Genomic DNA, 12,182 nt, shown 5'->3' with positions numbered 1-12,182 from the left:
TCTATTGTTGGGACACGTTTGTTTCTACTGCATTTTATTGATGTTGATAGTGTTTGGATGCTTTCAACGGTTTGTTTGAATTCTGTATTAGCGAAACACAAAAAAAGAGTTATAAAATGATAAATCTTTACCCGGACAAGTGACTTTTGTGCATGGACAAGTGAAACATAAATGTACTTGTCCAAAGGACAAGTGCCACAAAAAGTTAATGTCAAGCCCTGCCCATAGAACCCTATTTGTATTCAGATATTCTGGGGTACTTCTTTTTTTGTTTTTGTTTATATATCTAGATTTTTTTGGGGGCATTTTAGGCCTTTATTTGATAGGACAGCTTAGGAACCAAACCCACAGATGCCGCAGCGAGGACTTAGCCTCTGTACATGGGGCGCACGCTCGACCAGGTGAGCTACCCAGGCACCCTGAGATTGTCTAGTTTCATCTAATACCATCTTCTTCAACGGCTAGCTACAGCCTCTGAAACCTTTTAAGATTCAGACGCACGCACGCACGCACGCACGCACGCACGCACACAGGTAGGGAAAATTAATAATTTGCTTTTTACTTTTCAGTTTCAAGCTCTTTAAGGTATGGACTATGTTGTTTTTGCTTTGTATTGGTAATAAGTCTATGTGGTGGTCGGCTCAATGAACAGCTTCTGAGGGTGAAAAACATTGCATAATCATACAGAAAACAAGTGAAAAAGTAATCCCTTAACTTTCCCCTCATCATGCAAATCTTCATGATTTCATCACATACTCATCTTCTCCTTCATTAACACTTCATTTAGGTAATGCTGTAGATTTGACATATGCTTTAAATCAATCTGCAATCAACACGGTCTTGGCTACTGACAAGATTTAGTCTTTCTTTAGTCAGGCGGTAGGCTGTCTATAAATACTGGAGGAAATATTTCACTTCTCTTGATTTTTCTATTTAAATCTACGGAGCCGTTTCCAATCATGGAACTGAAGGGCATCAATGATGTGGGGATGCCCTCTATTTGAAAAGTTCCTCCCCTGAGTTATGATTAAGACATTTTGAATTCACTCAAAAACCCAGCTGAAAATGCAGGTGGTATGTCTGGAGCAGACTGCCTGCTTCCAAAAGTGCCACAAGAGTTACCTTGTGCTGTTGAAAATTCATCCCATTACACTTGGACCCAGACTCCCCAGTGGGAGAGATTTACCCATTCAGAGTCGTTGGGGTGTTTTTAAATATACTAAATAGCTGATCTTGCTATCAGCTCTTAGATATGTCATACATGTCTGTTAATTGCTTCTATGTTGTTAGTTACTTAAATGTGATCATCTTTTTTTCTGGGTTTTTTGGAAAAAAAATAGGTCTAAATAAGTAACACCGCTCTCACCTGGGAGTGGCCTTTGATGTGTGATTGACAGTAATTAGTCCAATTAAACGGTGACTTTGTGACTTCTGTTGTTGTGCAAGGAGAAACTTGTGTGCATGTGTGTAGGGAGCTTATTCCAAGTGTGCGTTTTTGATCAACAATTGCTCTTGATGTGTGAGTTTATTGTGAGTCATTATGAGTGCTTCACAATTGAATGCTCTCAATGAGACGTAGCACCGGTAGGAGATGTTGGGTTTACATTAGCAGTAACTTAATACGGCTTTGATACGGAGAGCGGTGTGTACTGCACCATGGAACTAAGGAGCTCAATCACAGTTACAGCAAAGACAGACAATTCATTGTTCCGATAATATGGTTTAATTGCTTTCTAATAATCTAGTTATATTTTTGCCCGTGTGTGTGTGTGTGTGTGTGTGTGTGTGTGTATGTCAGAGAGTTTGGGGACATCACTGATGATACCGTCAGCTTTGGGGTGGGCACATTCAGCATGACAAGCAGAATTATGATAATTATAGTAGATTTATAAACAACATATGAGTGCTTCACATACACCGAAAGTGTAGAGTGACACACACACACACACATATACATACACACACACACACATATACATACACACACACACACACACACACACACACACACACACACACACACACACACACACACACACACACACACACACACACACACACACACACACACACACACACACACACACACACACACACACACACACACACACACACACACATATACACACACACACACACACACACACACACACACACACACACACACACACACACACACACACACACACACACACACACGCTTTCACAACTTCAGCTGCATACACTCTTCTTTGCGGGGACGTTGCGGATTTGTGCTGACTCAGTGGCAATTTCCCAGATGAATGCCTAGACTGTGATCAATGAGCCGATGTGACAGGTGGAACCAAACCGGTAAAAAAAATCAATTTCAAAGAAAGATGCTGCCATTTCATACATGATCTGTTGCCTTAATCGTAGTTAGAGCAGTAAAGATAAAGACAGCCTTGTTGGCTAATCAGTAACACGTTGCATCATCTCTCTAAGTGACATTTTAGTGGCCAGTTTGAACTTTGTAAGTTTTAAACGACAGAACTTAATGCCTAAATACATCATCCCTGCAGGCTTTAGTGAAACTGGATCAGTGGAGTGTGTGATATTGATAATATCTTACTTAGACAGTTAGTGTCATTTATAAGGTTGGAAAGGTTATCTTCAATTGCCCATACAGTGTAGATAACTGACTTTTTAAAAGCTGCAATGTTCTAGGACTGGAGTGACCAGCTAGTGTGGCGCATAGAACCACCATTTTAAAATTAAAGTGGAACAATTGGTTGATCCAGCAAGTAGTCAAGCATAGGGTTGGAACGGGTCAGAACATTTCCAAGGGAAGTTAAAGGTGCAATATGTACTACTGATGTTTTAAATAGTTACTCCAGTACAAATTCAAAATACTGGAGAGAGTCCTCTCCCTAGGCCCCTCCTCCCCAGACTCGATGTTCACGGAGGTTGCCAGGCTGAGACTGCAGCATTCACAACAATGTTGCTAGACGCTTGTCTCACATAGCCAGACATTACTTCACAGTATGAGTAGCTAACGTTAGAGGCTGGCTATATTGACAGTCATAAAAGCCCGTGCTCACGTGGAGCTCTGTACCCAACTGACAGACACCGCTTTTCGGCTCAGAATTACTGTAGGAACCCCTAAAAACACAAAAACCTCGCCGTCCTCTCCACCCAACTGACAAACACACTTCCTCGGCTTAATATTATGGAAGGAACCGCTAAAACACCACAGTCTGATCTGTTGCCTTAATCGTAGTTAGAGCAGTAAAGATAAAGACAGCCTTGTTGGCTAATCAGTAACACGCTGCATCATCTCTCTCAGTGACATTTTAGTGGCCGGTTTAAAGTTTGAACTTTGTAAGTCTTAAACGACAGAACTTAATGCCTAAATGCATCATCCCTGCAGGTTTTAGTGAAACTGGATCAGTGGAGTGAGTGTGTATTGATAATATCTTACTTAGACAGTTAGTGTCATTTATAAGGATGGAAAGGTTGGCAAGTTTATCTTCAATTGCCCATACAGTGTAGATAACTGACTTTGACTAGTATTACTGACTTTGACTAGTAGTATTATGGCAGGAAGCGCTAAAACACCACAACCTCGCCGTCCTCTCCACCTGACGGACTGACACATTTCCTCGGCTTAGATTTAACACTAACGTTAGCTACCTTGCTGTCCTCGCCACCCGACTGAACACACTTTATTGGCTTAGAATTACGGCAACAGTCGCTAAGCGCACTGCAAACTCACGGTCCTCTCTTCCCAATTTACAGCCCCCCTCTCTTGGCTTAAAATAACTCACAGTTGTAGGCTACGGCCACTGAACAGGCTACACGTTGTAAACAGAGGTGGCCCTCTTGCCTGGTCCTCCAGTAATGTTAACCGTTAGGCGCCGTTAGCCAGGACCAGTCAGGATCACTTTACTGGCTGTCTCAATTGTTTTTGAGAGTAACCAACTCGGGTACTCGGTATAATTCAATGTGAGTACACAAATGTTGAAATTACATAAAATACCCGTCCCTAGTAGCTGTGATAAATTAGCCTGAAGCTAATGCTTAGCTACCTGTTCAGGAGGGAATTAGCCAACTCTGTGTCCTTTTGGGCTCTGAGCTGTCTCCATCTTTCGAATACATCTCCAATTTTTTTTTTAAGTCGGTAGTCTGTCTTCCTTAATCCCGTTCGTTTGTTTGCTGCTTCCATGGCTGTACTGCTGTACTAACTTTAGAGCTGTAGCGCGCTGGGTTTACGTTTTTACAGGTATATCTGGCAACCCGGCCTGGCTGTCAAACTGGCCAGTTGATAACAACACACAGGCCAAAACACAAACAGAAGAAATACTGGCATTAGCATTGTTGTCAGAAAAGATAGTATTTCAACTTAGCACGTTTCCTTAATATCTGATGACGCATTGGGGTCATTTTTGGATTTATTACAGTAAATATATTACATATTGAACCTTTTAAGATTGGGGAATTTTTGATAGGGAACTTATTTGGGGAGAAATACACATAAAAATAAATATAGGTCTTATGGTATGTTTTGGTAAATGTATGCCCATTTAATTTAATTGTAACCATGCAAACCCATATGACCATGTAGGTCGTTTGTTCCTACCCTCTAATATGATCTACAGGAGTGTTTTTCTTAAGCCGTCGGATCAATACCTCATACCTAAACGTACCAGTCGCAGTTCTAAACACGTGGTTAACGTAGTGAAGAGGGTGCAGTTTGGTTAGGTTTAGGCAACAGAAGTACTTGGTTAGGTTTAAGAAAGAAATTGTGGTTTGGGTTAAAATAAGTACCTTTTGTTACGTAACTTCAGTTCCGTACATAAGGCCTATCATATGGGCCAGGGCAGGGATTTTATGGTGGCCGCCTCCTCAGTTTGGCCTTATGCCCCTCAAAAAATGATGTGCTCTCCGGCCACAGTGGCCTTGACGCCCCGCCGCACTGCTCCAGCTGATTTCGCCATTTTCTCCTCTGCCTCTTTCCTTTGTGTCAAGTGTCTTTTGTTGAGACAAAGACAGAAATATGCATATTCTTTTAATCAGATATATAAAGCCACATGTAAGCCTGGTTCTGTTTTATAAATCACACACATACACAAGCCTCAATCCACTCCTGCAGTTCGCCATGAATGGATGTAGAAACGCCCCTAAAGTTTGTTTTAGTTTTTTAGTGTGGTATTGAATTGGGTATTGCAAATCATGTAATTTTACTGGTCTTGGTATCGACTACCGTTGTTCCTAAAAGCTATATTGAACAGGTTACTTATAACTATAGTAGCCCAGAAGTTTACGGGCCATACATACAATATACGTTTGCCCCATATTTGGCTTGTCACATACTTCATAAGGAAGCCTCAAAACAATAAATAAAACTTTCAGTATGTGACATTTTCAATTACTGAATGCCAATGCCAGATGTACCAATAATGTGTTGGTATCAATCAATAAATCAATCAATCAATCAATCAAACTTCATGTGTATAGCACTTTAAAACAATCAAAGTAGAACAAAGTGGTGTACAGAAGAATAAGTAAAAGACATAAATAAAAGAAATAAAATTATTAGAAAGTGGAAATAGAGGCAGTCTTGCAAAAAATAAAATAATTAATGATAATTGTTAATTCATTGACTGTTTTAATGTCACAGAAAGGTCTGTCTATTTTGTCAGAACAGATACATTGTGCATGATGGAGCAGAGCAGATGACCTTTGATTAACATGAACATTATTTAGAGAGTGCTGTCTTTCCATCACTTGTTTTCTTTCCCTCTTGTTTTCATTGATAAAAAGCCACTGTGACGATGCGGCGAGTGGCCCTGCTAAGCAACAGTATGCATCGCTCTGGTAACAGCAGATTCTTCCTGACAGCTCGATGGGCTAGCCTCTGTCTCCACACCGCAGCTGTGTTTGCACATGTTGAGAGCTGTCATGTGGCTACATTGCTCTGTGAAAAATGAGTGTTATAGCGAATGGTAGAAAGTGGAACCTGTGCAGAGAAAACCAGAGTCTACAGCCATGATAGCAGCTCTGTGAGACTGTACGGACAGAATGGGCTTTAAGCTACATGCTAACGTCAGCACACTAACAAGCTCACAATGGCCATGTTAACATGTTAATGGTGCTAGATGAAAAGTTAGAGGATCACCAAAGTTATTACAATTCATCCTGAGGGGAACATGAATATGTGTACCAACTCTCGTGGCCATCCTTCCAATAGTTGCCAAGACATTTGACTTGAAACCATCATGGTGGCGCTAGAGCAGGGGTTTTCAAAGTCTGACGCTGTGTTATTGAAGGACATAGAAGATAAAGATATCCAGTTTAAGCCACAACACATCTAAAAATGTACATAATCTACCATGTCTGTGTTCAGACGAATTTTGACATAAATTAGGTAAATTGGACTCCAAGAGCTTTAAATGGACTTAATACCCTCCATGAACTTGTGTCACAGCCACTGCTGCTCCAACTGCTGACTGTTGATAAGCGGCCTGATAAACGGTCCACACTACAATAACTAAAGTCCAGTTGTTTTTAGAACATCAGCATACACGTGTCTCTTTCACCTCCCGCAATATTTTTGCCTCATGGCTCTCGTTTCATTTACATTTTTCTTTCTTATGTAACATTCCTTACATAACATTCTTAACTAATGCCACGAATATTAGTTTTTTATAACAAAAAACATGATCTTTTACGAAACCTAATTGAGTAGTTTTGTTGCCTAAACCTAACCAAGTACTGTTAGTTTTGTTTGAATTCACAACGGGACTCCCACATCGTTAAAAGTGGTCTAGACCATGCTAGTTACTATGTGACCATTACTATGTGAATGGTTGATAACGGCCTTGTGAACCTACTAGTAGGTGTAGCAGGCTCATTCTGACCCAGATCTATGAGGCTGATAATGCTGATTCAATGGAGTGATAACATTCAAAACGGGTAGATTAAAACACGTAATGACGGCGCCGTTGATTACGGGAAGGTGTTTACGTAGGTGGCGCGTTCAATGGAGTAGGCTGTGAGAAAGTGAAAATGGAACTTGTGAGCAGAAAAAGTGTTGTTTGGTAGTACTTTCAGTCAAAAGAAGGCTCGTGGTGGCGAGGACCCTAAACAATACACAACATCACCGCTATTACAACATTTGGTATGAAATATCCAAAAGAATACGAGTTGTGCATGAAGGAATCTACAGACAGCAGCCAGAATGCAGCAACTTCAGGTACGGCAAAGGAAGGACAGTCACAGTTATAAACTTATGTTAACCAAGTCCCACTTGTCTTCCTGGCATAATGTATGCCTTAATTTTTTACAGTTAAGATAAAATACAATGAAAAATACACTGCTGTGGATGTTGTTTACTTCATTAATGTGTTTGCTGTGTTAATGGAATGAGGATGGGGGTAGGATTCAGCAGAATCTTAACCAGTGGATTCGGTTTTCGGCCGAACCCCAAAAATCTGGTTTCGGTGCATCCCTAATGACTACTGACCTGTAGCCAGTGTTCATTCCTCCCAAGTATTTGTTGCACTTTTGAGATCAGTCTACAAATTATAAAGAAATACCTTCACTTGAGGTTACTAAAATCCACCTAATTTCCCCAAAATGACTTGAGGCCAGGTCCTTGGCGTCCTCAGTAATAACTATGGCCCTGCGTGTCTCTTGCATCTTTGAATAAGACAAACTCAGACATGGGCTGCAGTGATCAAAGCTCGCTGACACTTGTGATTAGCATAAAGTGAGAATCGTTGATCCAACTGAATACAAGCTCCTGCATCCAAAGTCTTTGTGTAGGTGCCTCTCACTAATAATATACACTGCAGGCGAATATTGTCTACATGTAAACCAATGTGAAGAGGGATCTTCATAACCTACACTTCCCTCTTTATGAAGAGATCTCTTCAAATTTGTTTTACTCTTCACTCAAATTGCACGGTCGGGGATAAATAATTCCCATAGCAGTCTTGGACAACGTTTTTATAAATAATTGTGTTTATCTGCGTTCCGCAACAGGAAGTTTTGTCTTACGCCAGATCATTTTGTTAATGTTTAAAAGTCTGTTTGGTCACAGTGTACTCCCCATTAAAAACACTGCAGGGGAAAAGGATAAACAGCAGATTAGAGAATGAAGATGTGTTAGTCCTTCCAAAGAGTAAGCACATGACTCGGACAGATGAGAAAAGTCAGCAGGCTGGTTTAGAAGTCAGAGACGCCATCCTGTGTCCTGGAAGTCAACACACCGGGTTTCACTTTTTCGAATCAGTGGCAAACAATGCATAGCTTACTTAAAGTTGCAGATGCAGGCAACGTTGGTAACCTTTGGTCATTTATTTGGAGCCACTGCAATACAGCAATTCCTATGAATAGGAAAGGATTGGGAGGAATAAAATATGGGCAAATATGATGAGCCTGAGCTCAATCATGTCTTCTTCCCTCTAAAGAGAGAGTGAAGCTGTCTGTGTCACAGGCACAGCTCTGACAGTTTGGTGACAGAAGAGAACAGTCTGATGTCATGACTTTGAGAACAAACGGGTGTCATTGTGCAGAAGTTTCATACAGCACCCTATTAAAGATAAAATAGAGAAAACACCTTGGTGAATTGAAGCCCCCCCCAAAACCACCAGTTTCTGATACCAGACGATGTGACAGGGAAAATACTTTGTCATTTGTGTTTGTTCACTGATCAGCAGCTACTACTCTCATAGGTTTTGTTCATATTGACTCACAAAACACTTACCAGGAGAACGGGTTATGAACTTCTTCTTGCTTGCTGAGTATATATTTTGAGAGACAAATACTGCATAACTGTAACCCTCCCTAAAAAAAAAAAAAATGTCTTCTTGTATTCATTTCTTACAGGAATAGTTTGACAGTTTGGGAAATATTCCTTTTCGGTTACTGGCCGAGACTTAGATGAGAAGATTGCACAAGTCCTACAAACCAAACAACAATATACGGCATTTATTCCTACCCTCTAATACCCATGGGAGCATTTCATAAATTAGCGCCCCTAGCAGTGGCAGGAAATACCACTTTATATCTGAAACCACAGAACATAGCAGTCTCGGTTTTAAACACGCCATTAACGTTGTGAAACGGTCGCAGTTTGGTAAGCTTTAGGCACAAAAACTACTTGGTTATGTTTAGGTACTAGAACACTAGTTAGTTAAGTTTAGAAAAAAATCTTGGTTTGGGTTAAAATCAGACGCTACTTCACTTCCGGTAACGCATGTGACACAGAACGAGACGTAGCTCTATTAAAATAATTGCTGTTTTAATTTTGTTTTCAAATAGGAATCAAACTCGGTGTCCTGGGTGAAAATCCTGTGTTTGTATGGCTATACGTTGTCACCTTACTTTCTGCTTTTCCTCCTGTCATAACTACTACAGCCACTAGGGGGTGCCACCATTATAAACGTAAATATGTGTCATAATTGCTGCTTGAAACATCAAACTTATGTTTGTGTTTCTTTATGCTATTTGACAGTCTCGAAGATTGATACCACTCTTATTTTTCTATGCTAAATATAAAGCCAAAAGATGATACGTCTGGTTTGTTGTTTTACAGCAGGTCTGGCTCGGTTCAAAAGTAAAGTCTCTGATGGTTGCCTAGTAACGATCAATGACAACAAGACTCCAGGAAATCACTACACCCAACTAGGGAAAAAGTCCAGCACCTAACCCACCCTTAAATAACATGTTGAGCTGTTTTGTTTAAGTTGAACAAATGAGTTATAACCTGTTAATTAGTGAGCTCTAGAGGTGCTGGAGTAGGATTTTGTTCTCTTTGGACGAAGCCAGGCTAGCTGTTTCCCCCTGTTTCCAGTCTTTATCTAAGCATCTCCTCATATTTAGTGTACCGACGTGAGAGTGGTATCAATCTTCTCAGAAAGAAAGCAACTCTTCCTTTTTAATTTCATGTTTTTTTTCTTTTTCTGTAGGAGTTCCCTTCTCTCTCCTCATCTTTTGTGTTTCTGACGTTCTTTCTGACTTTTCTCAGGTCTCATCGTGGGGTCCTTGATGGTGTGCTGGCTTCCCAACCAGATTCGTCGTCTTATGGTGGCTGCCGTGCCCAAGTCCCACTGGACTATTACCTTCTTCCGGAGCTACATCACTCTCCACCCTGTGGCCGACAGCTTCTTCTACCTCAGCTCCGTGCTCAACCCGTTCCTCTACAACCTCTCCTCCAGACAGTTCAGGGAGGTTTTTGTCCAGGTGCTGCGGTGCCGCCTTACCATCGAACACATCAACAAGCGCACAGTGCGCAGCTCCCACCCTGCCTCTGCTCGCTCCCTCCAGCCCCTGCTGATGAAGTCGTTTAGTCGCAGCAGGGCCAACCGCCCCGACCCTGCACAAGGGAAAACTCATCCCACCCTTACAACCATTCAGAGTCCAAGCCTGACTGAAGAATCTGATTCAAGACTCAAAACAAAGACAGATGTACCATCGGAGAGTGAAGTATAATGTGCTGTACAATTTAATGCAACAAAGTGAACAGTAAAAACAAGTCTCAAGGGATGCTTGTGCTGTGCCATCCGAAACAATAAAGAGATATTCCTTATACACAGTAAACACAGTACAAAGTGTTAATTCCGGAATTTCACTAACAGATCACGATCAGCTGACAATTTGGCACAATAGCAAGCGTCATGGGACTCCTCAAGTATGAAATAGTAGTCAAGTCAGAAAATGATAAACACAAAAAGCTCAAATATTCAGTTAGCATGAAGACCCTTGCCTGGGTCCAGACCTTTGAATCCGCCCACATCCCCCAGTTGACTGATTTGTCTGGCATTGTGACATGAAGTGACGGTTTGTCGTTAGAAAAAACGATCGATCCAACGAGCGCCGCTGGGGTACTAACGATGACCCAATCAGCACCAGGGGTGGGACTAACGCTGTTTAAAGTGTTGTCAAGCTGTGTTTACATAGACGGCATGTCTTACAATATCTCCCAACATCGTAGTTTGTTGTTGCTTCGCTTCGCTCCACTAAAGGAAAACTTTGCCGATCCTCAACCAGCTCTATATTATACTGTATTAGTACATGCAGGTGGAAAAGTCTGCGTTGCGTTAACCAGCAGACCGCCACCAGTGAGTAAGTGGGGAGCTGAGGGCACGCTGGCAACACGGAGGGACACACCGTTTATCTGCACACACTGCCCACACTGCAATGACACAAAGCTGGTTGAAAATTTGCAGAATTTCACTTAATAACAACGGCAAAAGCAGTATGTTGGATTGGTTTAGCATCAGTGTCGACTACTGCTTGATTAGGAAAAAATTTAATCCTGGACCGCAATAAAAAAATCGGTTAGAGTGGAAGCAATGTCAGACTGAAGAGTAACGAGTTGACAATTCTGTCTGATATCAGGCAATGAAGACCCACAGCTTGAGTTAAAGTCAGTGGAGTTTGTGACCACTAGGGGTGCTATGGAGCACTGTTTTGGTGTGCGGGTCTTACGATGTTTGCATCTCGTGGGCAAACATCACATGACATGTATACACTCATAAATACAACACATGTATATCCTGTTGACTGCAGAGGGTGAAACCGCAAATGTGCATCCAACAAGCTCCCAGGAACAGCACTGAGCTGTAAGGCGATTTTGGCTTAGTGGCCACAGTTGGAATAGCAGGTCACATGACGTGCACTGGCCCAATAATACTTTTGCCTATATACATTCATTACAAAAGCAAAGACTGTAAAATGATAATTATACTACTCCATAATCACTCTTTATATCATCAGAATTTCAAAAGTCAGGAAGAGCAGTAAATAAGTAAATAATTTCAGGAAACCAGCAGGAAGTCATTATGCTCAATGGGCCAAAAAGTGCAGCAGCCCGAGTAAGTTAATAACACTTTCACTGGAATGAAGTGTGGTTTTCTATGCCTTAAATAACCAATCACATGTCCCAGTGGTGTAAATGTCTCCATGTGCATGAGGTTAATATGTTAACTGACATAAAAAAATAAAGAAGTAGTTGTATCCTGCATGTTGTTGTTGGATAGTTCATTCATTAAACACTGTAAGAGTGACAATGTGACAGCAACTTTTCCAAATTAGATGACAAAATACGTTGTCCATCCATGCCCATGGAAGCATTTTCTGATCTGACACCCCTATCAGCAGGACAACATCATGGGTTCCTTCCAAAACTGTTTTAAATCATTGTTATAAAATAAATC

At 41.2% G+C, this 12,182-nt stretch overlaps 1 protein-coding gene across 1 annotated transcript in view; it reads left to right on the top strand.

Annotated features, from left to right (window-relative positions):
* Positions 1–11,741, top strand: part of gpr39 (G protein-coupled receptor 39) — a 39,058-nt gene extending 27,317 nt beyond the window's left edge. The window contains exon 2 of the mRNA XM_078263106.1: positions 9,992–11,741. Within this exon, the coding sequence (XP_078119232.1) occupies positions 9,992–10,455 (464 nt within the window). The 3' untranslated portion in view covers positions 10,456–11,741. The remainder of the gene's footprint in view (positions 1–9,991) is intronic.
* The last annotated feature ends 441 nt before the right edge of the window (positions 11,742–12,182 follow it).

This window comes from Sander vitreus, chromosome 11 (genome assembly GCF_031162955.1).
Source record: "Sander vitreus isolate 19-12246 chromosome 11, sanVit1, whole genome shotgun sequence".
Lineage (NCBI taxonomy): Eukaryota > Metazoa > Chordata > Actinopteri > Perciformes > Percidae > Sander > Sander vitreus.
This window is presented reverse-complemented; position numbering and strand designations above follow the sequence as displayed.